The sequence below is a fragment of the Arvicola amphibius genome, chromosome 9 (assembly GCF_903992535.2).
Source record: "Arvicola amphibius chromosome 9, mArvAmp1.2, whole genome shotgun sequence".
Lineage (NCBI taxonomy): Eukaryota > Metazoa > Chordata > Mammalia > Rodentia > Cricetidae > Arvicola > Arvicola amphibius.
Genome location: NC_052055.2, coordinates 106,433,629 through 106,460,884, shown reverse-complemented (window position 1 = coordinate 106,460,884; position 27,256 = coordinate 106,433,629). Strand labels below are relative to the sequence as shown.

The 27,256-nt window shown below is 36.2% G+C and overlaps 1 protein-coding gene across 1 annotated transcript in view; it reads right to left on the bottom strand.

Moving 5' to 3' along the window:
* The window catches only part of Ctnna3 (catenin alpha 3), a 1,277,532-nt gene that overhangs the window by 130,102 nt on the left and 1,120,174 nt on the right, over positions 1-27,256 (bottom strand). The window contains exon 13 of the mRNA XM_038342272.1: positions 12,703-12,795. Within this exon, the coding sequence (XP_038198200.1) occupies positions 12,703-12,795 (93 nt within the window). The remainder of the gene's footprint in view (positions 1-12,702; positions 12,796-27,256) is intronic.

The following is a 27,256-nucleotide window of genomic DNA, read 5'->3' as shown; positions in this document are numbered from 1 at the left end:
CTGTGAAGTTATTCTAGATGCAAAAGTCTGCTCTCCAATATATATTCCTTGAGTTCCATATGGGCAAATTCAATCAATCATGGTTGAAAATATTTATAAATAATTACAACTTCACTGAAATGCAAGGCTCTTTTTCTCTTGTCAAAACTACCTGAGCACTTTAAAAAACTGACTATAATATTTTTATCTCATTACATGTTAGCAATTATTTATAGACAAAGAGAATAGAGGATACATGTAGCTATCATGCCACTATGCTGTTATTTTACACAAAATATACAAACTTCTGTAAATCTATGTACCCACAGTTTCCTTGAAACCAATCTCACACACATATCTGGAAAAATAACTATCTACCTCAAATTTCTGGCACAGTTACTGCCTCAGACTCAAAACACTAAAAAAAATACCTTTGTGGATGTGAGATACAATAAAATACTGGGCTGAAAGAGAAACATACAGCAACAGCAACAACAGTACTCTAAATTTGTCCATATGGCCAAAGCATGTGAGAAAATTAAATAAACAAAACATAATTCTTCCTGTCTGCTGGATGTGAATTCAGAGAGCAGACATCTGGGCCAGAGCAGTGCTTAAGAGCAGACAAGAGTTCCTCAAGTGAAATCCCATTAGGGACTGGAAATGAGATCCTCCACTGAAGAAGCAGCAACTGATGGGAGTTTTAACTTAGATGGCACACAGATGAAGCTTTGTCGACAGATGAGCACCAAAGGGAAATAAACCTAAGTCTCCAATTAGTTAGGCTCTCCAGAGTAAAACTCCAGGCTACTTGGAGCAAGCTCTCAGAAAGATGCACACCGTTTCAAACACAACCTATGTGCAAACACCGCACAAACAAAATCTATGGTAATTGGGAACATTTTCAAAGTAAGAGATGAAAGAGAATGATTTTTTGCCTAAGGTTCCCAAGCAGGGGATTTCACAGGCTATGAACAGTGTTTTCTGGGTTTTTGGTTTTGTAGTAGAATACACAATATGTTTACAAATCATTCTGTCTTACACACGGGAGAATGTAAACCACATCTACAAAAAGGAAAAATGAAAAGGAAGATAAAAACCTCATCACCTAAAAACTTATCAGCCACCAACATCTCCACAACATGATATAATTCAGTTAACAGTCCCATGAGATGTCTTTATCGCATATAGTGCTACATACTCTCTATCGTAATCTACTGAGTAGAGACCAGAGATCCTGCTCAATATTCCATGCACTATGCAGGCCAGCATTCCAACAACTATGCCAACCACGTGAATGGTGAAAAGTCTCTCCTCACAGATGTGCTTTGTGCAGATGCTGAACCCTGGCTCAGAATGACTTCAGGGTCTCTGCAGATTGTACAAGAACTCACTGATGTGCTTGTCTGATTCTTGATGTTTCTCTTGCTTTCAACCCTTATCTGATAAGCAACAGAGCTACAATGGGAAGTTCTACGCTATCACACAGGATCACTAAAGCTGTTCTGCAATTCTACTCTTTATCATCCGGGATATGGCTTAGTAATTTGTATCTAAGGCTTCAAGATGTTAGATCAATTAATTTTAATGCTCTTTTTAATTTCAATAAAAAGTAACTTTAGTCAGTCTGAATGGAAAATAACAGCTATTATCAAAGGAGAGAAAACATACCTTTTCTTCATACAAGGGCTTTACTAACATATGCCCTTTGAATATTCAGTAAGGGCTTACAATTTTCTATTAATTCAATTATATATATATATATATATATAGTGTATATTGTTTCGCACACATGTGTATATGTACACCACATGTCTGCTCAAGGAACCAGGAGAGGGTGTCAGATACTATACAACTGGAGTTAGAGACTGTTGTGAGCTGTCACGTAGGTTCTGGTAAGAAACTCTAGGTCCTATGAAAAAGTAGCCAGTGGTCTGGTGATATTAACCACTGAGCCATCTCTAGATTCCAAAGTATTTTTTTAAGCTGGTAAATTTAAATGGACCAGCAAAAAGATAAGTAAAACTGGCTCGGGAGAGAGGATTTAAATCAATCTGAATAGCCCATGTCACCTAAATACCCCCTATTGTACTGACTGTCATAAAATCTACTTGCCTTCTCTGCCATTTTGCTTCTCTCTGTATCCTGAGAGATGGCATTGATATTTGATCCCTAGCAAACCCTTCTTATTACTCAGAGGAATTCTGAAATACATGCACAATGTACTTCTATGCATCAAAATTGTAAATGTAAATAAATATCCCAGTATAAATAAGCAAAAGTAATCCAAGACATTGGTTTAGGCAAAGGGTTCTTAAGCATGAATATCAAAGCACTGGCAACAAAGATTTAAAAAAAACAGCAGCAAATTAAAAGGTTTCACATAGCAAAGGAGAAAATAAGAGATAGCTCCCAGTTTGCAAGAAACTATTTGCCAACAATACATATGATAAAGAATTAACAACTGTAGGAACAAAAAGCTCAAAAGAATAAAATTGAAGGACTTAAACATTTCCCAGGAGAACACAACCAAGTAGGTAAGAGGTACATGGAAATTTTATACCAAGAGGTACCAAAAAATTCATGACTTTTGGCCCTCAACTGAATTCTGACAAGCTAAGCTAGCACCTTACCCTGTCAGAATGATGGCCATCAGAAGGTTGACAGTATATTGGCAGTAGTGTGAGGAAACACAACCCATAGGTACTATTATGTAGATTCTAAACTAATGAAGTAAGCAATAAAAGAAAACAATATGGAGTTTCCTCAGTGAATTAAGAACAGTGTTAATATGTCATATATCAGTCTCAATTCTGAGCATTCATCTAAAATAATTAAAATCTATTTACCCATGAGCTGTCTACTTTTCCATGTTTACTTGTACCTTTTCTATAAATAGAGATGTATGAGATCAAGTGTACATTATCAAATAAATGGTTAAAAATGAAACATTTGTACTTATATAATGGAATGCTATTTAAAAGAAGTAAATTCTGTCATCTGAAATAAAATTGACCATAGCAAAATAAACTATTACAGAGATTCCACATGAGCCTGATTTAATGTAAAGTCTAAAAGAGGGAGCTCTCCCAGAAACAAAGGACAAAACATCCTTCACTATTGATGTGGAGGATCAGTGGGTGAGAACAGGGAAGATACTGACCAAAGAAAAGTTTCAATTAGAAAGAAGCTATAACCATGTGTGTGTATGTGTGTGTGTGTAGAGAATAGTTTGTATTTAAATTAAGCACTTTGTATTTCAAAATTGTTGAGAAAATATTTTTAAAATAAACACAAAAATAAATACTGAGTGACAGATCTGTTAAATAGAGTTAATCATCCCACTCTGTAAATGTATATATGAAAACATTGCATTGAATCCCTATGTGTGTAGAGACTTAACTATTTTACAATGGAAGAAATAATGCTGCAGATTTGTGTGTATTACACAGCAAGGAATAAGAAAGCACATGAAGCGTTTGGCAAAGTGGCAGAGCAGTTACTATCAGTGTTCCCTGGCATAAGTCGACACCAGTCACTCACTGCTTTAGAGTAGTGTCCTAGCAATGTAAAATGAGATTTATCAGGCTCGTGTAAACTGTTAGGAAGAAAGACCTTCTTACAGTGTAGAACTGGAAATGGGAGTTCTTTGGAAACAAGATACCTCAGGATGAAGTTTTCCTTACCACCTGTCTGCAATTTTTCTTGTGGTTGTGGCCAAATGCCTGTTAAGAAACAGCTTAAAATGGAAAAGGTCGTTTTGATTTCCAGATGAGTTAATAAAGTCTATCATAGTGGTCAAAACATGTGTGGCCGGAATCTGCTATTTTCTGCCTTCAGCCAAGAGACAAAGAGCAGACAGGAAGTAGGACTCTTAAATAATCCAAAAGCCTGTCCCAATTCCTTCAACAAGACTCCACCTCCTAAAAGTATTCCAGAACCTTCCAAAACAGGACCACCTGCTGAGCAAAATGGGAGACACTTCACATTCAATCCAGTACATCAGTCTTCATTGATTGCAAGATATATGTGTACTGTACAGTAGCCTAACACTCTAAATGTGAGAAAACTCAGATAAGCATGCTACCTTGTATTAATAGCTTAGTGGATTGAATCCGAATTAATAACTCAGAGTTCAAACTTCAATCTGAAAAATTCTACACTAACAATGAATGTCATGATGGGATGTGAAAATATTTATGTTGCATGGTTGAGAGAGACCCCTTAGAAATGAGATTCCCCAAATGCTGGGCCAATATAGAACCCTACTGAAGAATAAGTATTTACTGATGGGGAGAAAACGGGTACTGAGGCAGCATGACCCTTCAAAGGTAGAGAAATGGTTGAGAGGAAATCAAATGCCTAAATAACTGAGGTAGAAAGAGGGGGTTCTGGAAAGGAACTAACATGTGGAGTGTAGAAGCAGGAGCAGTATTTAAAAGCTCGCTCACACAGGGCAGTAATGGACTGAATTTAATGTTAATTAAAAAATGACACTCAGACCCAGATTCATTTTCTCTAAGTATGGTGGTTGTCTTAGGGCTTTTGCTGCCATGAAGAGACACCATGATGACAGAAACTCTTATAAAGAAAGGGTGTCCCACTTACAGTTTCAGCGGTTCAGTCCGTTATCATCATGACAGGGAGCATGGTGGGTACAGGCAGATGTGTTGCTGGGATAATAGCTGAGAGTCCTAGATCTTGCAGGCAACAAGAAGTTTACTGAGATACGGGTAGTATCCTGAGAATAGGAAACCTCAGAGCCCGCCCTTGCAGTGATACACATCCTCCAACAAAGCCACACCTCCTAATAGTGCCACTCCCTATGAGATGATGTGGGCCAATTACATTCAAACTACCACAGTGGTAAATATTAGATCTCTTTGTAAACTTCATGTGGGTTTAAGGTAGGGGATGGGAGATAAAAATGAAAGGAGGAGACAATGTCAGAACCTGACGCAGGAATGCAGGTGATAAATGCCAGTTCCTGAACTAAAGAGGTGACCACAATGTCCTTAATGGTCCCCTGAGCCTGAATGGACTTTCAATAATTCCTCCCAGGACTCCAGGACTCTCTATCTCCCCTTTGTTAGAACACTTGCTATCTAACAGTTGGGACTGTAAATTATTTACTCCAGGACTCTCTATCTCCCCTTTGTTAGAACACTTGCTATCTAACAGTTGGGACTGTAAATTATTTCTTTGCCTCTTTAAGAAACAAATGTTTTTGGAAGCATCTTGCCCATTTTATAGTATATAAATGGATTTTTCTAAAAGGTTAAGAATTGTCCATTTGATATCCAGGTCAAGCAAGATTCTCTCCTGTTTCTCCCTGAAGATGAGGAGCCTACCTTCAGGAGGCATATTTCATCATGGAAAGAGAATTCATCACAAAAAACTTAACTATTGCTGGTAGTCAAAATAATTAGCAAGGTAATGACTTTCAATTCCTATCATTTTACCCTCTGAAAAATCGTCAGCCCGTTTGTGGTATTTTGTTTTTAAGCAAAATTGAACACAGACTGTGTTCTGACTTTGGTTGCTCATCCCAGCAACCTATATCAAAATCTTTATGAATATATATCCTTAATAGCAGGCATTATGGAAATAATAGATAAATCTAGAACATTCTAAAGAAAATAGAAGAAGCAGAATGCGTTTTGTGGGAAGTTATGGAAGGACTACAAAATTACTCTTAGATTTTGATCTGAATTTGCTGAACTTTTAAAATTTCCACAAGAGTACATATTTGAAGCAGATTTGTGAGTTAGACTGAGGCGTGTATCCTTTGAAACGATGTCACACATGCCGATGAGCCATCTCTTAGAGGGAAGAGCCAAGCCTGTGTCTATGAGTAGACAGAGCCTAGGAGAGAGGACCACACTAGGCACTGTGAGCTAATGAGATAACAAATCTTGATACTATGGCAGAATGTCTAAAAAAGATGGGAAGGACTGGGGAACCTTGGCTCATAGAACAGAGGGCTTGGTGAAATACCTAGGTCCGTAAGTGCTTGCCTTGCAAACATAAGAACCTATGTTTTATCCTCATAACTCACAAGAAAACTGGCTGGTGTGGCGTCCACTTGAGATTCCCGTGGAGGTGGAGACAGGAGGTAGTCAGTCAGCCAAATCATCTCAGTAAACTCAAGGCCAATTCTACAGCCTGACTCTAAAATTAAAGTTAGATGACACCTGAGGTGCTTGCCACTGAACCTCACACACATACAACATGCACACACAACTGCACACACACACACACACACACACACACACACACGTACACAGACAGACAGTCTCTTGACTGAAGACAGAAAGTAGCAGAGTGGTTGAAAGAAGCAAAACTGAAATGGAAGAGACTGATGATCAGAAGTCACCACCTTCTGCTGCATCATGCAATTTTACCCAGGTCTCCTTGCACTATTTTTCATAATAGCCCAGCTCAAATTATATCATGAAGCAGGTAATGAGGTCACGTCTCTTCATATGCTATATGGTAATTTATATTGGAAGCATATTCTGATAATAAATAGGGCTTATAAAAACCATTTTATTCTTGATTTTAAGCAAACTACCCATCTGTGGCAGGTTTTTTCATACTCTCATAGCAGAGGACATTCGGCTAACTGCCTGTGGACAAGCAATAATGAGGTGGTTATTGGTATCACCAAGAACTTGCAGTGAACATCGGTAGTTGTGTTTTTTTTTAACCCACCAAGAATCATTTTAAGATTTGATATGCTCCAATTCATTTGCTGCTGTTGACATTTTGAGGTTGTGTCCAGTAACCTAGGCAACTGTTCTCATTTCTCTCCTAATTTGCTTCTATTTATAGAGCTTATACGGATTCAATGGCCTCAAAGACATTTCTGTAAAGCAGAGTAGGTTTATAAGCTACAATACATTCATGCATAAATATTAAATGAGTGATGAACTCACAAATAAAGGCTGCTGAAATTTCTAAGACGTGGAGCCCTTTTAAAAGAGGCAGAACTTCATGCTGAAAGATGAGCCAACAATGGTTGAAATTAAAAATGTGCTTTATTTCATTCATGCACACAAACAATTCTAGCAATTAGAGGCGACAGCTTCCGATACCTTCAAACAAACTTTTGGCCTCATTAAGTACTTCTGAATGAGTCTCCTTTTTGCCACTCTTTAAGCGTAAACAGACATGGTCTGGTATAAGTGTAGGAGACAGTAGACTTAAAGCTCTACTGGCTTCCAAGCTGTGTGGGTGGAGGAAAGAAACACTGGGCACTTCTTGGGCTAGATGAAGAAAATTGTCATTTTTAAATGTTTCCTTGGAAAACTCTCTGAAGTGCCAGGATGAGATTCCCTGTCTCTTTTCCTTAACCAGGATATATCACAAAATAGAGGAATTCAACTTCTGTGTAACTTTGAGGTGTTTGACAACACCAACATGAGACTTTCCTGTCTCCATCAGGGGGTCTTAACCACTTTTGTAATATATATTTATGAATCCTCCTTTTTGTAAATGGAACCTTGCAAAAGTGGTTGAGACCTCTAATGGAGACATAATCCATGGGTTGTCAAGCTACCAAAATGCTGCAAGGAAGGAAAATTCCCAGATGACAGGACTTGAAAAAAGCAAGTACTTGACAATACTTGGATAATTTTCTCTGATTTACTCTACTTAAAGGAGTTGACTAAAGGTCTCTGTTTTAGCTCCTATACAGCCATAAGTGTTCTGTATCATTGGAAATTATATCAAAGCCAAATTCCTTTTAAACTCTTGAAGTGTCTCCTTATTTCTTACCCTTTTCAAAGAAACAAAGAAAGAAACAAAACACTTCAAAAGACTTTTGGTAATGGAATATGTAGAATGTTACAAATTTTCAGTACCATGAAACAAGGGTCTGCTCTACTTCACTAACTGGGGGATAAATGATTTAATGGATGCCCGAAGCTAAACATGGTATCAAATTTAATATTCATACATGCTTTCTTTATGCATGGATCTTATAATAAAGTTTAATTTATAAATTAAATTGATTGATATCAAGTAACAAAATAGAGTGCTTGTAGCAATGTGTTCAGATTGCCAACATTACTGCTCTTCCGACTTGGGGGCAGTAGTAAGTAAACTAATGAGCACTTAGACACAGTGCTGCAATGCTAACACCAATAAAGTAGGCCTGAGAATCACGATGACAACATGGTTGCTAATGAGACAGTGGCACACAAAAAAATGGATGGGGAGAACAAAGGGTAATTAAGCCCCCTTGTAGGATGGAGTAATAGTGAGCACATAATAATTTAAAATGTATGAGTTGTTTATATCTGGAAATGTCCATTAAAAATTTATGAACTATGTTCATCTATGGGGCAACGAAACTCTACGAAGTAAAATTTTATGGAAGATTATTGAGTCTGATAGTATCAGAATACCAAAAAATAAAAATCGATAGAATATACTCTCTGTGCCAAGAATCGAATTAATTTCTCACATATATAATTTATTCTGGACAACTCACAAAAATAGATACTGTTAGAATTTTACAGATGAGAAAACTGAGACTCAGAAATAGAACACTTCAAAAGTCTATTGCTGTAAATAATACAGCAAAGACTTGAACTTATTCTTCTGTTACTATAAATACCGTATTCTTAACATTTACATTATCAACATTGCTAGAAGCTGAATCACTTCTCCACGCATTCCAATCCCTACATTCTCTCAATTCACTTTATCAAACCTCTAAATACATAGTGGTCCCCTGAGAAGGTTTGAGGAACATTCTCTCAGTTGCTCTCTTATTAATGCTGAGACAATTTGCTGAGCCTAGCTGCCCCTGCTGTCCCTATGGCAGAAGATAAATCAGGGAAGTAGATGAGAAATTAGATTTCTCTTCTTTCTATTATTGAAACAAAAGAAAAAGTCAGCACAATAAGAGGTTGTAAGCAACGTAACTTCCTCTCTTCTTGTGAGTTCCATGCTGGGAGATTTGAGTTTTACTCCCTACAAAGTCTCCTGATTTCCTACTTTATTTCCCTAAAAGTCATTTATCAAGGGTAAGCAATCTATCTACCACAGGAGACTGAGTGATTGGACTTCACCAGATGGATGCTGAACGTGAATTAACAAACTGATTTTCCTATTGCTAGAAGATCTTTAACTAAGACATTTAGAATTTTATAAGGTTCAAACAGGAGTGATTTAATAACCTGATCTTTGGTTTCGCAGATCATTTTCCCAGTGCAAAGTCCTACTATTAACTCTATACTAAGGCATGAGAGCTTTGATCTGCATAGTAAATGCGCTGTTCTAAAAAGTGTCTCTGTGTGTGTGTATGTGTGTGTGTATGTGTGTGTGTGTACGAGAGAGAGAGAGAGAGAGAGAGAGAGAGAGAGAGAGAGAGAGAGAGAACATAAAACCTGTGATTTTGTCATAATCAACATGATTGGAATAAACTAAGTTCTTTGAGTCTCCTTCTCTACTCTCCAAAATTAAAGAGAGAAGAATAATAAACACAAACTCCAAGTCTTTTGTTAAAAAGATACATACACTGAAGATGCTGTATGAACTTTGATGTGGTACTCAATACTTAGAACTGCTGTGTTTATAGAAAAATGTAAATTAGTATAGATTTAGTTTAAACTTAAGAAAAGGTGGATTCATAAAAGCTTTACTATAGTAAGCTTGGGAAGTAAGTCTATAACAACTCATAACAGAAATCTATTTTCACGCCTCTTTTATTTTGAAACTTTAAGATGAAAAAAGTCCTATATTATATTTGATTAAAGAATGAACAGAATAAACAATCATCTCTGTGAACAATCTTCTACAAATCTATTATACAATCAAGCTTCTTGGCCACTGTGGAAGCTGTTCAGTAGCTATAATCACAGTTTTGGTCCAGAGAATTCCCATGTTCCATATTGAGATAATCATGTTTGCTTGGCTCTCCAATTGCCACTTCATAAAGAATGCACTATTGGTCATTTAATATTTGTCCCACATTGTCTACAGATTCTGAGTCATTATTTTTAGTTGCAGACTTTTACAATACCCAATGGCATTTACAGCCGATGACAGCTATAACAGATGATGCTGAGCCAAAGCTACTAGGAGTGAAACTTAGGAAATAAAATGATAATAAATGTCACTCAGTGCCTAAGTAGTGTCTAAAATTTGTTCAGAGTATGTAAAATACAAGAAGCAGAAAAATGTTGAGACCTTCATCATAAAGGGAACACTAATGTATATTTTGTGCCATCATATGTTGGAAATGTGTGATTTGCTTTTTGCTTTTACTTTTACAGGAGGTTATGGTTAAGAGATAGCTTTGTGTCTCAGAAGAGACATTAGAGTTTGGACTTTTAAACAGTGTTGAGATTGTGAAAAATTTGGGGAACTTTTGAAGTTCAACTAGATGCAGTGTGAGTTGTAATACGCCTATAAGCCTATGTGGATCTAGGAGTAGAATGTGATTTGAATAAAAATGGCTCACATGGGCTCATAAATTTGAATGCTTGGCACCAGAGAGTAGAACTGTTTGGGAAGGGTTAGGAGGGTTAGTAGGTATGATCTTATTGGAAGAGGTGTATCACTGAGAGTGGGCTTTGATGCTTCAAAAGTTCATGCCAGACTCAGTCTCACACTCTCTTCCTCTTGCCTATCAATCAGGATGCAATGCTCTCAACTACAGCTCCAGCACCATGTCTGCATTCTTCCTACTATCATCATCATAGACTCACCCTCTGAAACAGTAATCAAGTCCCCAATTGAATGATTTCCTTTATAAAAGTTGCCTTAGTCATGATTTCTTTTTACAGCAGTCAAAGAGCTAAAACAGTTATGTAAGTCTGAGACTCATTGATTTTAGTAAAGCTGAGATGATATTATCAAAATATTACAAAGTTAATATGAGATTTAAGAAAAGCAAATGCAAAGTTAGTTTCTTGTTTCTGAACACACACAAAAGCAGAACATGGCAATAGAAGGTAGTTGAGTTAAGAACTAGATTTTGGCAATAGTCCCAGTAGCTGAAGGAGAATGAATAGTCAGGAAAGAATTGAGAGATGTTTAACCCAAGGAAATATTATCAAGCTATTCATTACTGTGAACTTTTCAGATCAGTTCCAAAGGGTACCCACTGGACTATCCATAAGAATTTCCAGTCAACAAATGAAAGAGGACGTGTTAATGACGTGAAACTGAAGACTGCCAATACCGGCACAAAGGATTGGAGGTAGAGATGTGTGATCCGCACTGATCTCCTAAAGCATCTTCTACAGGAACTTCACATCGTAATTATAGACAAGGATCAGGGAGAGAAAGGGAGGACATCTTAGTCACTTGGGATGTACATAGTAGAAAACTAAAGGAGCAGAGGTGCTAGCTAGGTGAAATATAATTTTGTTCCTGGAACATCTGACGGTCAGTGATCTGTCTTGTTACTGTTATGGTGGGGCTGTCGCACAGAATCCCTTAGGAGAACACAGATTGCTATGGAACTGTAGAGAGGGAAGAAAATTCGCAAACCTGGGAAATTTCTGGATGATCTTAATACTATAAACATTTCTAACATTCCTAGGAATAACCCATAAAAGGTCCAGGAAGAAGGTCAACAGGGACATCTAGCTGGCAACCAGAACAGAATAGACATAAGTAAACATGGAATTAAGATAAGATTTGCCTTATCAAATGCAGATTTAAGGTTTATAAAACCCTCTACCATGTGTCATCTTATTTGAAATTACTAGAGAAACATGAGAACATCCGATCTAATCCTCATTTATACATGAAGAAATATGAAATTTACTAATGCCAACGGTCTAAATCAAGGATTCATTGTCTATTTGTATAATACCTGAATGTAAAAACAGCCACGTTCATCCAAATGCAAAATATTCCCTTTGTGTTCATTAAAATTCCTTCTCACAATGGCTTGGCAGCCTTCGGACTTACCTTGATTCTAGTGACACAAACTCCACCAGCTACTGGAACAAAGTTTACCTTTGCAAAACACATTTCTATGGCTACTTTCATGACTCCATCTCTGAACAATGATAGCAGCCAAATTTGAAGAAAATTACACCTAGATACTATGTGTTGTAGAGCATTCCTGGCACAAATTAACTTCAAGAGGACTGACAAGTCAAGTAGCCAGTAGAAACCTGAACCTCAAGATGGAGTCTCCACCCATACATTACCAACTACTTTATGGCTATACAAAAATTGTGTTTATTTTCAGAACAATGTACTCAGGTCAAAGAGAAACATGGACCTATCTTACTACAAAATTAGAAAAAAATAACTTTTTAGTGTGTGTGTGTGTGTGTGTGTGTACGCTTCGAGGGAGGTGCCTGTGTGTTTTGAGGGACATTCAGAAGAAAAAGCACTAAAGGAGAAGAAAAATTCCCATTACTGACTCAATAAGAAGTTTTGATTCCTATTATTTCAGAGTATATTTACAAAATCCTGGATCCTGTTCCTTACAAAAATGCATGAATTTCACTTTCATAGTCAGGATTTTTGTATGATCAAAAGCAGCTTGGAATGATTCCTTATCAAAAATTAGAGCCCTCACTGAGATTTCTCAAAACTGAAAATATTTTTTAGCTTGCTATACCCACAGTCTGAGTCCTACCTCTCTGTTCTTCAGAAAATCAAATCTAGATCCAAGTATCTCATGTATGAGAGACTTTTGACAGGGACCACTCCCAGCCCACAGAGGTCCCTCTATAGGGAACTTACTCGGTCAGTTTTCCCTTCTGTCTGGATGCTGGTGTGGCTACGGACCTCATGATCTTCCTCAAGGTCAGAAACATCCTCTAGTTCCTCTGGAGTCTGTAAAAAGAAAGCAAAGCACAGAGGCTATAAAATGCTGCTGTCACTTTAAAAAGAGTCTGCAGGATCTCAGACAGGTAACTATCAAGTTGCAATATCATCTTGAAATCCAACCCCAGCTATGTACACAAGAGAGGCAGTAATTCATATAAAGTTCAATGTTTTCACACCAGTATCATAATAGATAAAGGGGAAACAACTCTACTGAAGAATGCATATACAAATACTTGTCCAGCCACACAGTAGAATATAATTTGTGCATAAAGAGAGGTCAAATAGTTATTCATGTTACACAGTAGATGAACCTTGATTATATCATGCTATGTGAAAGATGCTATTATAAAGAATACATAGACTGTGACATGAAATTATTGAAACATGCAAATCTATTGGAAACCAATTTGACTAGTATTCTGTGGGAGAAAGATGCAAGGACTGTTAAATGAATACATACTTTCTCTTTGGGATGCTGGCAATTCTGAAATAAGAAAATGATGAGCATCTGTAGGCCATACAAATACACTCAAAACATTGCTTTTGCTTTGAAAATGAATAACTTTATTACATATAAATTATATTCCAATAAATGTAGAGTAGAAGGACAATTAGAGATCAGATGGAAGATTTTCAGTCAGTGCAAAGCAATTTGCCTAGCCACTACATGGTTACTATGAACCAAGTTGCTTAGTGTTAATAAGTCAGACAAATTTCATAGGTCAATAAACTATCAGATGCCACCACACCTATCAAGAAACTACATTTTCTAGGAACCCACATGAAAAATAACATAACTGGAATTTCTCTGTGTATTAAAAATCGTCAATGTGCATTCTCTCTTTTCAGCATCAGTTGAGACATATCTTGCTTAGGGAATCTGTAGATTGAACCGGATAACTGAGATGGTTTGCTTCATTTCCTCAACTTGTCCTTGTCATAGCTCATCACACTTTAGCTCTTTATTTGTTTTCAACTTGGCAGCTAAATATTGAATGCTCTACCATGGTAGGTAAGAATTGGGTGATTGCACTTACCAAAATAAGAATTTTAAGGTAACTGCTGTCATTACTTCAAATACAGATAGAAATGCAGATGAATCATGAATATTTGTTTCATTTTACAGAATCACAACCTTATACTATGATGTCTTTCATACGGAATTCTAGTGACAAATCTAGGAAAGAAAAGTTTTAGATCAAAATCATTCAAAATGAAAGGCCAGGCTGTTCTGTAGATATGGCTACTGAAGACAAGCCTCTTTAGACCAATTCTGATTTTTCTTAAACTTTGCTTATTATACCTTATTTGGGACATTTTCATGATTGCCCAGCATCTTCCTTTCTTTAATACCAATCTAAAGATGGCACAGGTGCTTATTAGTTCATATAATGGAGCAAAGTACCACTTTCTTATCCACTGTTGGCTCCAGGTAATCTATCGCCTCATGCATCTTTTGTTCTCAAACACTTGCAATGAGCAACCCACATTGCTTCCCTGCAGCATTCTTTATATGGATTGCATCTGACTGCTAGCAGATATTAATATTCTCCTCTCACTGAGGCCTTCAGTGCTGCTCATCTTTTGTATTCTGTCCAAAGATCTTTTGCAGCTATGAGTAACAATGATCATGGAGCAACTGATTCTCTCTTCCCAGGTATTAATAGCCTGAGTCAACACCATGCAACTTCTACAAAAGACCACACATTTCACTCTTGGCAGTTTTGTGTAGTCTCACGGGAGTTTTGAGAAAACACATTTTCTACCTCCCTCATTGATATATCCACCAAGTCTTCTGATATATAAATATAGATAGATAGATAGATAGATAGATAGATAGATAGATAGATAGATAGATATAGATAGATATTCCCCTTTTTAATATTGTTGATTTTAATTGAAGACTGATGCCTCTATTGTGATCTGTTTGTGTGTTTTGGTTATTACCTGGGTTGCCTCATCCTTTAGTGCTACATAGATTCATCATTCATTCCAATATTTAATCAAACCCAAAATAAGGCAAACCAACTAAAACTGTGACTGCTTTCAGAAATCTCAAGGACCATTTTTTGTTGCTGGAAGAGATAAGCCTACCGATTACACCCACATACTTCCGTACTTTCTTTTTATGTAACATGAAACTAATATTTTTCTTGCAGAGCCACCAAAATTGACCTGTTCTCTTCATAAGCAAAATCAGTGGGAGAGTGTTCAAAAAACTTGCTGACACAATTCCACATTCTGAAATGCAAGAGGTTAGAAGGAAGTGCAAAATAAAAAAAAGTTAAGAATATAATGTAACAGTTTATATTAAGTGGAAGCTAAGAAAGAAGAGTTCCTTAGTCATTTTCAGGGATACAACTATAAACTTTTTCAGCTCTGAAGGCAAATAATGGAAAGAATAAAATGCATTTTTTTTTAAAAAAAAAAAGGGTAGATTGAGGTGATGGGATACAATATATAATCATCTTACAAAATAAAGCTCTTCTCAACTAGTCATTTCAGAAAGCTAAAAATTTGGAGGCTGGTGGTACGCTCAGTGGTAGAACACAGGCTTAGGGTATATTCTAGTTTCATTTCTGATAAAATACCCCAACCAAAAGCAACAGAAAGGAGAAAAAAATCACTTGTGTGGCTTAACATCGCAAGCTACAATCCTTCATTTTGGGTAAATAAAGGCAGGAATCCAAATAAAAACCATTACATTCTTAGACCAAGGCAGACCCATAATAAATGCATCCTGACTTGCTCGCTTTCAGCAATCTTTGTACTCCTTTCTGCAGTCCAGGACCTCCTTCCTAGGGAATAGTATCACCCACAATGGGTGCTGTCTTCCTATATCCATGGACAAAATTTTCTTCCACATACATCCCATGGGCCAACATGATATAAATAATTCCCCATTAAGACTCTCTTCCAAAATGATTCTAGTTTTGGTTGGCTTGACATTTACAACTAACTAACAGCATGGGAAAGTACATGTGCTTCCAGTCAATTATCAATCTTGTGATGGTAGACTGAACTATCATAAAGGTAATTCTTCAGAGCTCAACAACCCAATAACTTTGAATAATGGAAATCTGAATTTGAATTCTGGCCATCCCGTGAGGGACACTGTACATCCTGTGAACCTTTTAAACTTTTGCTTTCCTCAGATCAGTTTCTAGGTAATCTTACCTATGTCAAAAGGTATTATGCAGCTCAATTGTACTACGGTTCTGCCAGGAAAAATCAGCAGACAGAGCTGTGGTATAATATGACTGTTTCTCTGTTATTCCCTTCTTCCTGTACTATCTAATTCCTATGTATTTTTCATAAAAATTTTTACATAAACCTTGATGCTTCTAAGTTGATCCAAATTTATTTTCAGACTGTGACCTTAGAGAGCCCACTAAATACCTCTTACTTCAGAATCTCCAAATAGCATGCTGTGTGGATAGGGTGGTTACTGAACACCTGTAGTTATATTTGTATAATTACACCTACACATTATGAGTGTGTTAAACAGGATTTAATATAATTCTGCATATAATGTTTTCCTTATGAAGCAAGTGACAGGGATTTTTAATTAAAGTCTATTTTTTCTTAAGAGTAAAATGACCTTCTTACATGACTTTGGAAAGGATTCACGCTAGAATGCACTCTAAGGGATAGTGGGGATGAATTGCCTTTTTAAAGTGGACTGTGTCTGAATCTGAACAAAACAAGGGCAGTTCGATTGCCCCAGGAACTTTTAACGGTTCTAGGCATTAATCAGTTGTTTCTTATATCAGAACTCAGGAAATCTATTCCATGCTTTCCTCTCAGAATTTGCTTATTAAAAAGCCTTTCTCGGGGAGCCCCAAAGTGACTTGAAGTCAGCTTAAGCTCCGTACCAATGATACAGTAAATGTACTACCTAATACCTCAGGGCAATCATAGAGACTCAATAAACACATACTAAAATATGATTCAGTAAACAGGAAAGTCTGACTTACCAATATCATCTATGATTATAAACAGTCTTTATTTTTCTTAGATATTACTTTAGTTATGTAAAAGAGAACAAATGATCATGTATGACACATGAAGACATGCCTCCTGGGAATTTTGTTTGAGGTAATAAGAAAGCATGGGGTAGGCAGTAAAACTTCGGGAGCAGAATAAACTATAGATACATACATGGGTAGATGATCTATAGACAGTCAGTCAGACAGACAGACAGACAGACATAAATTTCTTCCTCAGGAAGGAACTTTATTATTGTTAGCATTGTTTTGTTTATTCTTTTTGAATTTGCAGTGAGGTGAATAAATGGTCTTTTAACCGGAAACTCATCTTTCCAAGCCTTACAACTGTGTAAAGCTGAATTTCAAAAAGAAAATTGATGTTCACCAAAGAGCTACAAAACAAGAATAGATGAGTGAAAACTTAAGGGAAGAGAAAGGGGAGGGAGAAAAGGAGAAATTCCATACCTCTGACCCCAAATTGAAATTAAATTTTACTATCCTTAATGTTCAATAAACCAGTGACCTTCCTGACACAGTTCCCTAGTTCTGCTCCCCAACTTCTCTTTTATTAGCACATTCTTCCCCATTATAAGGGATAATGATAATTACTCAAATTTGTACAAGTATTTTTGAGGATCATGGTAATTATGCAAACACATAGGGCAAATCAGAGCCTCAGTCTTTCAATCAGGAAGCTAGTCATTCCCTTGCTCAGAAGACATCAGCCAAACACAACAACTGTGGAATGCACAGATCAATTCAGCAGGAGATCATATATGAAAGTGGAAAGTGGCATCATTAGTATGACTGTCCCTATTCAGCCACCAGATGAGCTTGCAATGGAACTCAGATCCTAAGAGGAGCATTCCTAATTCATGAAAACTGTCAACAGATGAGACTAGCTGGAAGCTTAAATAAAGACATAAAAGACAAATGAAACCATGAGAGATAATAAGGTTTGGGTGAAAGCATATTTTTGGAAAGTTCAAATAGTAATTTCTAGATTCAAACCAAGCTCTTTGACATTCTTCTCTATAGAATAGGAGAATGGGGCAGTCATGTTTAATTAAGCTCTTCGTGTATAATTCATCAGCAAAGTGGTGCCTGGTAAGCCTATACTACTTTTCTCTTTCAACCTTAACAATTAACATATTATTAATTCTTATTATTTTATCACAGTAGAGAAGACCAACCGTTATATTTAATAGATCATGGTTCAGTTTCAGGCTACTTCAAAACTGGGTCCAAAAGTTAATTCATGGATCATGTGACGTGGTAGTCACAATTACATGAGAAACTTAAGTGATGTATGGATTACAGAAGCTTTAAGGAGTTTAGGAAAATCCTTCAGTAAGAAAAGCATTACTAAGCAAGCTGAGAACTTAGCTGTATCCTTAGTACCCAGGCTAAAAAAGAAAAGGTAGGCATACCTCTGCTATCCACAGGTGGGGAGGGAGAGACTAGGGACTTCTGGGCTTCCTATCAAGGCAGTCTAGTGTAATGGGTGAACTCCAAATTCAAGAAGAAACTATCTATCAAAAATAAAGTGGATAATTATTATGGAAAAAATCTGATGGGAATCTCTGAGCTCCATAGACACCTGCAGTCACATACATGCCTATACACCTACACATCTGCACAGGAGCGTGCGCGCGCGCACACACACACGCACACACACACACACAGACAGAGAGAGAGAGAGGGAGAGAGGGAGAGGGAGAGAGAGAGAGAGAGAGAGAGAGAGAGAGAGAGAGAGAGCTTCCAAAGCAGGAATATGTGACTTACAGACCAAGAGTAGGCCAGAAATTTGGAGACTTCAAGAATCACAAGAGACTCATCTTAAATCTCCCCTCTCCTGCCATGTGTTATAGATGTGAGTCTGGCTTTCCTCACTGTTCCACTGCCATCTCCCTATAACTAGATGTAACTTTGAACTGAGAGAAAGTCTGTTTATTTCCCAGACTGGTTCCCTGGGCTCAATATACACCAAGGTAAAGGTGAACAAAACTTTCATCTGCAGGCTGGGTACCTGTGTGCCAGTAGATCTGACAGCTGCCCATTTCTTTCCTTTTATTTTTAATTGAATCCAAAATTACACATATTGATGAGCTAAACTAAAGAACATAAAGCCTTCTAGGGCAAGGTTGTGGTTTATGTTATATATTCACATTTTCGCAGAAAGTATAGAGAAGTGCTGAGATTCTTATAGTAAGTGAGAACTATAATAAAAACTAGTTGTCGGATTTGAGAACAAAATTATTTGAATAGTATGTGATGCTGAACAAGACTTAGTTTGTTGGGAAAGCAGTTTCATCAGAAGCAAATCAAACATTGGGCTGAGGTTCATATAATTAAAAGTATCTTACCTTCTGAACCAAACTCCATAACCAGATAAACACTGCATATCTGATTTTTAATATTCTCTTTGCAGTAAACAGTATAATATAACTTACCATATTTTAAATGCCTACAGATTTTGAGCAGGATATTAAAACATGACATTCAAGGAATAAGAACTTACAAGAAAAGTGCACACACATGAGCAAAAACACAGAGAGAGCCTCAGTTTCTCAGAGAACAAGGCAGGCCAAAATTTGGAGCCCTTGAGTATAACAGGAGATGGGAACTGAAACTCTCCCTTTGCCTAACAGGTATCATTTAATTTTAAGTGAGCACATATGTATACGTATACAGGCAAAAGGCTTAAAGAAAACACATCAAATATAACTTAGTAATTCTCATTTAAGAGCTTTGAAATATTACATGAGTTTTTTGTCCTTTGAAATTGGTTTGTTTCTAAATGTTTACAATGTTCATTTATTGCTTTTTCTGGCAGGGGGAAAACGCCATAAATGTTATAAGGACAGCTGCTTAAGGTTCGACAGGTCATTTCAAGGATATGCAGCAATTTTAAAAAGGGCAAGAACTGAGGAAGACCGCAAGCACCTTGCAATGTGTCTGTTAATGCTCCATGGTTGGAGCATTGTAAACACAGACAGGGCATGCAGAGTGTGAGGAAAATCTGCAGCATTGTGTGTTCATGATCACAGTAGACACTACAGGGGACTGCAAAGGCAGATGCAAAGAAAGTCCCTCCCCACTCACATGTAACATCCTCCCCCTTATTGCCGTGTCTGCTTAGTTCTGAGGATTTACTCTATCAGTTACTTATCATTTCATGTATTGTGTTTTCAGCCTTCAGGAAAGTGGATACATGAAAATATTCTCTAGATGCAATTTTGAGGGAATGGAGAGTTGTGTCTTAGCTTCCCACTGTGGATATATATTCTTTAGTTTTCAGGAGAACTGTTACTTTCAGAATTCTTTAGGATGCTAAGTACAATATCAACAGCACTAACCAAATTCATCTAGATTTGCAAAGAAATCCCAGGCACGGTAAGAAAGCTCAAAATGCCATCTGTGTTCCTGCCATGTCATACTTTTAAGTCGGGTGTCCAACCCGGACACTCATCTTTCCCTGAGTTAATAGATGGAGACATAAAAAGACATGACACATTACTAGGGAGGTGTTATTCAGTACAACAGTAATTCAGATCAGTAGTAGACTTTGGACATATTATTCAGGGTTTATGGATTGAAATTTGCTTTATGGGATATAAGAATTCCCTACACTGCTAGAAGCAAGTAGAGTAAGCTGGCAGCTCGGGCATAAAATACAACACTGGACTAAAACAAAGCAAATGTTTGGACAACCCCTAAGGAAGAATTACACTGTTGTATAAAGAGATTTTTTTTTACTAACCAAACTAAAAGCTCTCTTTGTACAACTAAGAGAATTCATCATCCTGTAAGTTGTGGTCAAATGTAGCCACTGAGAGAGGCTGTGAAATTGACTCTTGGCAAACGGTTCATGCTATTTCTGGAAAGATTTGTCCAAAGCAATGGAACTAGTACAGGTAGGGAGACAAATACAGTGTGGGAAATGATCCTAAAATACATGTGCATGGGCTTATTCATCTATCAAACATACAGAGAAGACACTCATCCCGTGTGCTTCTTCATATCTCAAACACACAGAAAAGACAGTCATCCCATGAGCTTCTTCATATCTCAGACACACAGAGAAGACAGTCATCCCATGCGCTTCTTCATGTATCAGACACACAGCGAAGACAGTCATCCCATTGCTCCAGATTGGCTCAAAATAAAGCAAATCTGATAGCTATAAAATATTACACACAAATATTCATACTCACTTGATTTGGACTCACTGAGAACCAAAGCCAACTCAGATCAGAATCAACAGAGAAATAATTTAATAAATAAAATTAAAAATAAATTATTTAATAAATTATTTATCTATTTACTAGAATAGTAAAATAGAATAGGTTAATTATTAAAATTGAAAAATCCAAAAAAAGTTACTTTCATTAAAATCAAATTGTACAACCATGTAGAGTCCAACTAGTGTAAGTAGCTTCGCACTGTGCCTATGAAACTATGTCTACAAACCTATTCCTATGAAAAAACTAGCTAGCGTAGACTAAGTACATGTTTATTAAATGCTAATTATACCTTAACAGTCCAAGATTTTAAGAGCTGTGGTCATAAAATAAGAATGTCTAATGAATAAATACTGGGAAGAATACAAGTTCATTTTAAATAATTGATGATTAAACACTGTAACTTAAGAAATTCATAGATTTGTAGTGAATGAACACTTAATGTACTATTAATTAAAAATGAAATAAGTTGATAGGAAATTCTGTGAGGTGTCTTATTAAAGGGGCTAAAGTCCTAATAGCAAGGGAAAGTTCTTCAGAGAGACATAAATGTAAAATAACTTCAGACAAGAAAAGTGACATAGGAAGGCAATGTGGTTGCTGTGTCACGTAGTATAGCAAAGCAGGCAAAAATGCTCATTAAAAATATATTTTTAAACTTAGTACAAGACCTAAGCTATATTCTCCTGAGTTTGACTTCTAGAGCCATCTATTTTTTTGTTCCAGTTTTCACTGTTTGTATACATCTTTGATCTAGTCAATGGAATTTATTATTCCATTCATGTTTTTCCAGCGTTGTTCTGTCTAGCCTTTTCCCTGAAGAGTTAATGCAACTATGAAGAAACAAGGAACTACATCTAGTCTCTTGAAAAGTTGTCTACTTTTAAAATTAACTTACAAGAGAGGCACTTTCATTTGGAAGTATATCATTGTTAACAATATGGCAAGATGAAAAATGATGCCACATTTTAGATAAGAGAATTTGCTGCAGTTAATTATCAACAGTTGCTGTGTGCAATTATTCTACTTAAATCTGAAGGTGTCAAATATTGCTTTGATTAAAATATAAGACAAGAAAGCATGAATTGTTACCGATCATATTCAAAAATATTTAGAGAATAGCCAGCATGAATTACAGCCTGTCTGGTGTTGTAATCTTGTCATAAATTATATAAGGATATGAAAATATTCATTAATCAAGTTCTGTTTTGTATAAGTTTGATAAATTATTGAAATATTTTAAATGTGCCTTCCTGGGAAGATACTGTATGGAAATATATGGATATAATGGAAATTTTTTAGTTTAATTCCAAATATGTCAGTTTGATTTTTGTTCTCTGCATGCTCTATAACCTGCCCCTAAGATAATATTCTTATGTGTATGTTAAATTGCTTTAGCTTATTTTAAAGCAAACAAGTACCAAGAAAGTACCAAGTACCAAGGCTTCCCAGAATTCTGAAGACTACGTATGAGTGGGTATATTTTCATAGTGATACACCAACCCTCTATCCCTATTTTAAAACCAGACTGTTTTAATAAATAAAACTTTTCCTTTTACTATTAACTTTGGATCCATTATATAATGAAACAAAAACAAAAATAATAAACAAGTAAAAAATAGTGAAGCTTTGTTCAATTGCATAAGGAATTGAATAAGAAGTTAGTTTGGCATTCCTGAGAAAGATGGCATTGAATGTTGACTTGTACCCCTGCTTTCCTTCATTTGACCATTGATACAATTATCCACCCATTTTGTCATAGAATATTCTTCAAACCCTGGAGACTGCTGAGCTACAAGGAATTTCCTTACATTAGGTAACATTTATTCTGTAACCCTGGGAATTGTACAGATAAAAGATCCTTATGTATATTTTATCCTTTTCTAATTAAGGTATTTGTAGAGCCAGCTCCAGAGAAGAATGTGGATTTGACCGTGAATGTACATATTGGATGGCACATTTTCATTCCCAATGCAGTCATTTTTATAGTGGCCCAGAGCACATAGCAAGGTCTTAGTAAAGACTGTCTATTTTTCATTTCCCATTCCTAAAATAACAGCAGTAGGAACAAGCTAAAACTTTTTATACCAGAGTGAAAAATTACCAAAATTTAATCCCATTACATTATGGATTGATTATGAAACTCTTGAGAAACTGTACTAAATACCTTTAATTTTGATGTGCCTAACTTGTAGAGATTTGGGAGGAGAAAATGTATAGAGGTGTAGGGGGTGCTAATAGTACTGACAGCAGGGAATATTTATTAGTATTGTGCTAAAAGATAAGTATGTGATAAACAAGTTTGATTTGTTTATTTGATTTAAATTTTTGTTTTATATTATTAAAGGTTTTGGCTACAGTACAAAAAGATTCTTAGTCTGTCATCCTCACGTTAATGGATGCAAATATTATATATTATACCAAATTAGTGCTGTTCTCAGAATTTTAAAGAACTAATAATAAAAAAGAATTAAAAAATTTGTCCCACCTGATTGAATACTGGTAAAGTGCCGTCAGTCATGTTATTTTAACATTTATTATTTTAGGTCCCTAATTCTGCAAAATGTAATTCTTTGCATCTCAAAGTGCTATGACGTAAGACATATAAATAGAAAGGAATATGAGGATTATTAAAGTGTATTTCAAACGTCAAGCAGAAGATGGGTAGCTGCTAGAACCATGAATCAGTCATAGGGGAATATCACATGTAGGTTTTCACTCAGAATTTGTTAAGTTTGAAAACTCAGAAGAACAGAAGAACCAGACCTTGACAGAGCCAAACAGACCTGATAGAGTAAGTTTAAGTAAGTTTTATAATCTAAAGTAATCTTTGTTGAAAATGAAAAACTAAAAATGCATAAGAGCTGTGACAAGAAGAGAGGACCAGCATGTGATAGGGATCTACAGTGCCTTAAAATGGAAAAGGAGAGGACTAGCCTGTGACAGGGACCTACAGTGCCTTGGGATGTGGCTTAAAATGGAAGGGATTGCTGACTTCTTACTGCCATCTAATTCAAAGGCATATATAAAGAGAAGCTAAGAAGAATCCCCTAGGTGAGGTGCGGGCAGCAGCTTTCACACATTCTCTGTGTGTGTCTTTATCATGCCTATTGTTCTACATGCACAGCATATAATGTGTGTAGGGTTCATCTAAAGCCAGGAATCCAGAGCTTCACCCAGGAAGGCCTCGTTTTATCAGTTTAGAGGTCCCTGAGTAACTCCTGGGGAAGATTCAGTAACACACCGAAGCTCAGAAGTAGAAGTTGACAGTTAAAATTACATCAGGCTTCTTAATTAAACAAAAATCCATATTAGCCTTTGGCCTAATTTTGGTAATTCATAGTTAAACAGTAGAAATTAAAAATCACTAAATTTTATTGCTAATAAATCTCCGTAACTAATTTAAAACCCTTCTAGTCACGGCTAGAAATAGCTGTCACTAGCTCTTTGAGCTATACCACAATTATATCCTTTTTAGTTTGTACAACATCCCGATTTCTTTAAAGCACAATACATGCGCACTCCATTTCATATACCAGATTCATTAATATGACCATGGGGGCAGGAATTGCAGAAAAAAAAAACAAAAACTCACAAACACTTGGAATGTCGGCATCCTTAGGGAAAAGTTGAGTTTTGTCAACTATTTTCTTTAAGAAAACCATTAGACTAGGCATGGTGCTGTTCACCTTCAATCCCAGCACCTGGGAGGCAGTCAGGTGGATATCTGAAAGTTAAAGGTCAGCCTGATTTACATGGGAAGTTCCAGGCAAGCCAGAGCTATAAATCAGTAAAATTCTTTCTGGTAAAATATTTTCTCATCCTCATTCCCTATATCCTTGCAAATCAGAATGTATCATAGTTTCCATACAATTCTTTAATAAAGTAACAAAGGTACTTAGGGAAAAAATTGTCTGATTCTATGATAGAACAGGAAATAGATAAGAAGCTGAAATATCGGCGCAGCCAAAACGTAATGGAACACTGAGATTAAAAACAAAGAAATAAAAATAAAATACCAGTAGAACTTTTCAAAATTGGCCAAAAGAGTTCTCTGGATTTTTAAATAATTATTAGTCTTCCTTAAGGAGAGGGACATACTTTCTACTCCATAGTTTTTTTTTAAGCAGAATCTCTCTCTCACTTTCTCTCACTCATTTGTGTGTGTGTGTGTGTGTGTGTGTGTGCGTGTGTGTGTTTGTATGTGAGAGGGAAAGAAAGAGACAATACCTGAAAACAATCAACCTATAAGAGGAGAGCGTGACCTTTTTCATGTTTTTAGTTTTAGGCCATGAGCACTATGTCCTTTCACTTTGAGGTCAAGCATTACTGATGTGGGATTCTCCTCTGTATGCTTTGAATCTATTTTATTACCATTGGTTAATAAAGAAGCTTATTTATTTATTTATTTATTTATTTATTTATTTGTTTGTTTGTTTGTTTATTTAGCAGGGCAGAATAGAGCCAGGTTGGGAGAGATCTAGAGAGTAGGCAGAGTCCAAGGAGACACTATGTAGCTGACTAAGGAGACAGATGCTAGAACCTTATGAGTAGGCCACAACCTCATGGTAATTCATAGATTAATAGAAACGGATTAATTTAAGATATAAGAGCAAGGTAAGAATACAACCAAGTTGTTAGTCTAGCAGGGTTGTAATTAATATGGTTTCTGTGTGATTATTGAGTCTGGGATGCTGGGAAGTAAACAAGCAGTCTCAGCCTACAAAATGACTCCTAACAACTGGGGCATGGATACACACAAGATGTTAAAAAAAAGAAAAAGAAAACAAAAAAAAAACTTTTTTAAAAAAAGAGGGTTTCTAGACCCACAAAAATGGGAGCTAAGTGCAGCTTCTTGGTAGCCACATTTTTTTTTTAGATAGGCTCTGTTTGCTGGTGGTGAGCAAAGGCATGGCTCCATTAAGAGAAGGCTTCCTGACTCACATTAGCTGCAAAATCTGAGTGGCTACTTTAAAAGAAGTCTTCTTGACTTAATATTAGCAACAAAAACTGAGCAGCTTCTTTAAGAGATGGATTCCTGGTTCATGCAACATGAAAGGCTCTGGCTCTTTTGGGAGTTCCTGAACTTACTAGGGTTTGTAAGGAGAGTGCTACTAGTTGCTTAGTGGCAGCATAACCCTGCTATGTCCCTGGAGCCGGGGCAGTAAGCATGGCTTGCAGAGGTCGTGACCATACTCTGCCATGTTGGATGGGGCAGAGTCAACAGACATGGCCATGGAACTGGTCCTAGCCATGCCCAGTTAGCATTTATAAAAATAATAAATAAAAGGTCCTCCTGACCAGATAATAATTACAGGTATGCTATAAAGACATATTCAGACATAAAAGACCTCTAAACAAAACACAGTGTGTTTAAAATTTGTACATAGGCTTGGAAGAGAGAGGAAAAGAGTATAGACAGTTATAAAAAGAAATAAATAGTCTTAAAAAATAAAACAAAGCTTTTAAAGAGACAGTAAAAGTAATATAAAAGAGTACAGACTATTGTAGATTAAAGAGGTAAAGAAAAATAAATCATATAAACATGGAAAATATACAGAGCCTAGATTATGCATATTATTATGTTTTCTATAATTGTTTTTTTACTTCAGAGAGACATTTGATTGTGGGAGCTGCTAAGATAAACTAACACACACACACACACACACACATAAATGTTATAGGTATCTTGATTTCAAAATTTGAGTCTAAGATATGTTACTTTGGAAAAGAGAGTCTGCTTTGTTTCCACAGAAGATGAGAATCTGTGGATTCCTTCCAGGCTATTGTAATTTGATAGAACTAGACCCCAAGAAAGGGGTCTATGAACCCTAAAAATACTTTGTCCAACAAATAGCAGGAAGCAATTTGCAGAAAACTATGCCTAAATTTCCAAAATGATACTTTATAAATTTTTGTTTTCATTTAAGGGGAGATATGATATAGAGATGATTATGTTGCATCGGTATGGATCTTGGTCTATTGATACAAATTTAAGATCAATTTTGTTATATATTTCTGCTCTTGATTAAGTTATTGTGCTTGTGTAGCTCATTGAAAATATAATGTATAATATATATATAAATTAAGAAATACAGATTAATAGATAGTCATCTATAATAATCAAACTTTAGTCATGTCAGGTTTTCTAAGTATGCAGAGATATATAGAGATATATTTTAGTTAGATAAATATTCTTCAACATTTCAAACACTAAAGAATATGGCATTTCAA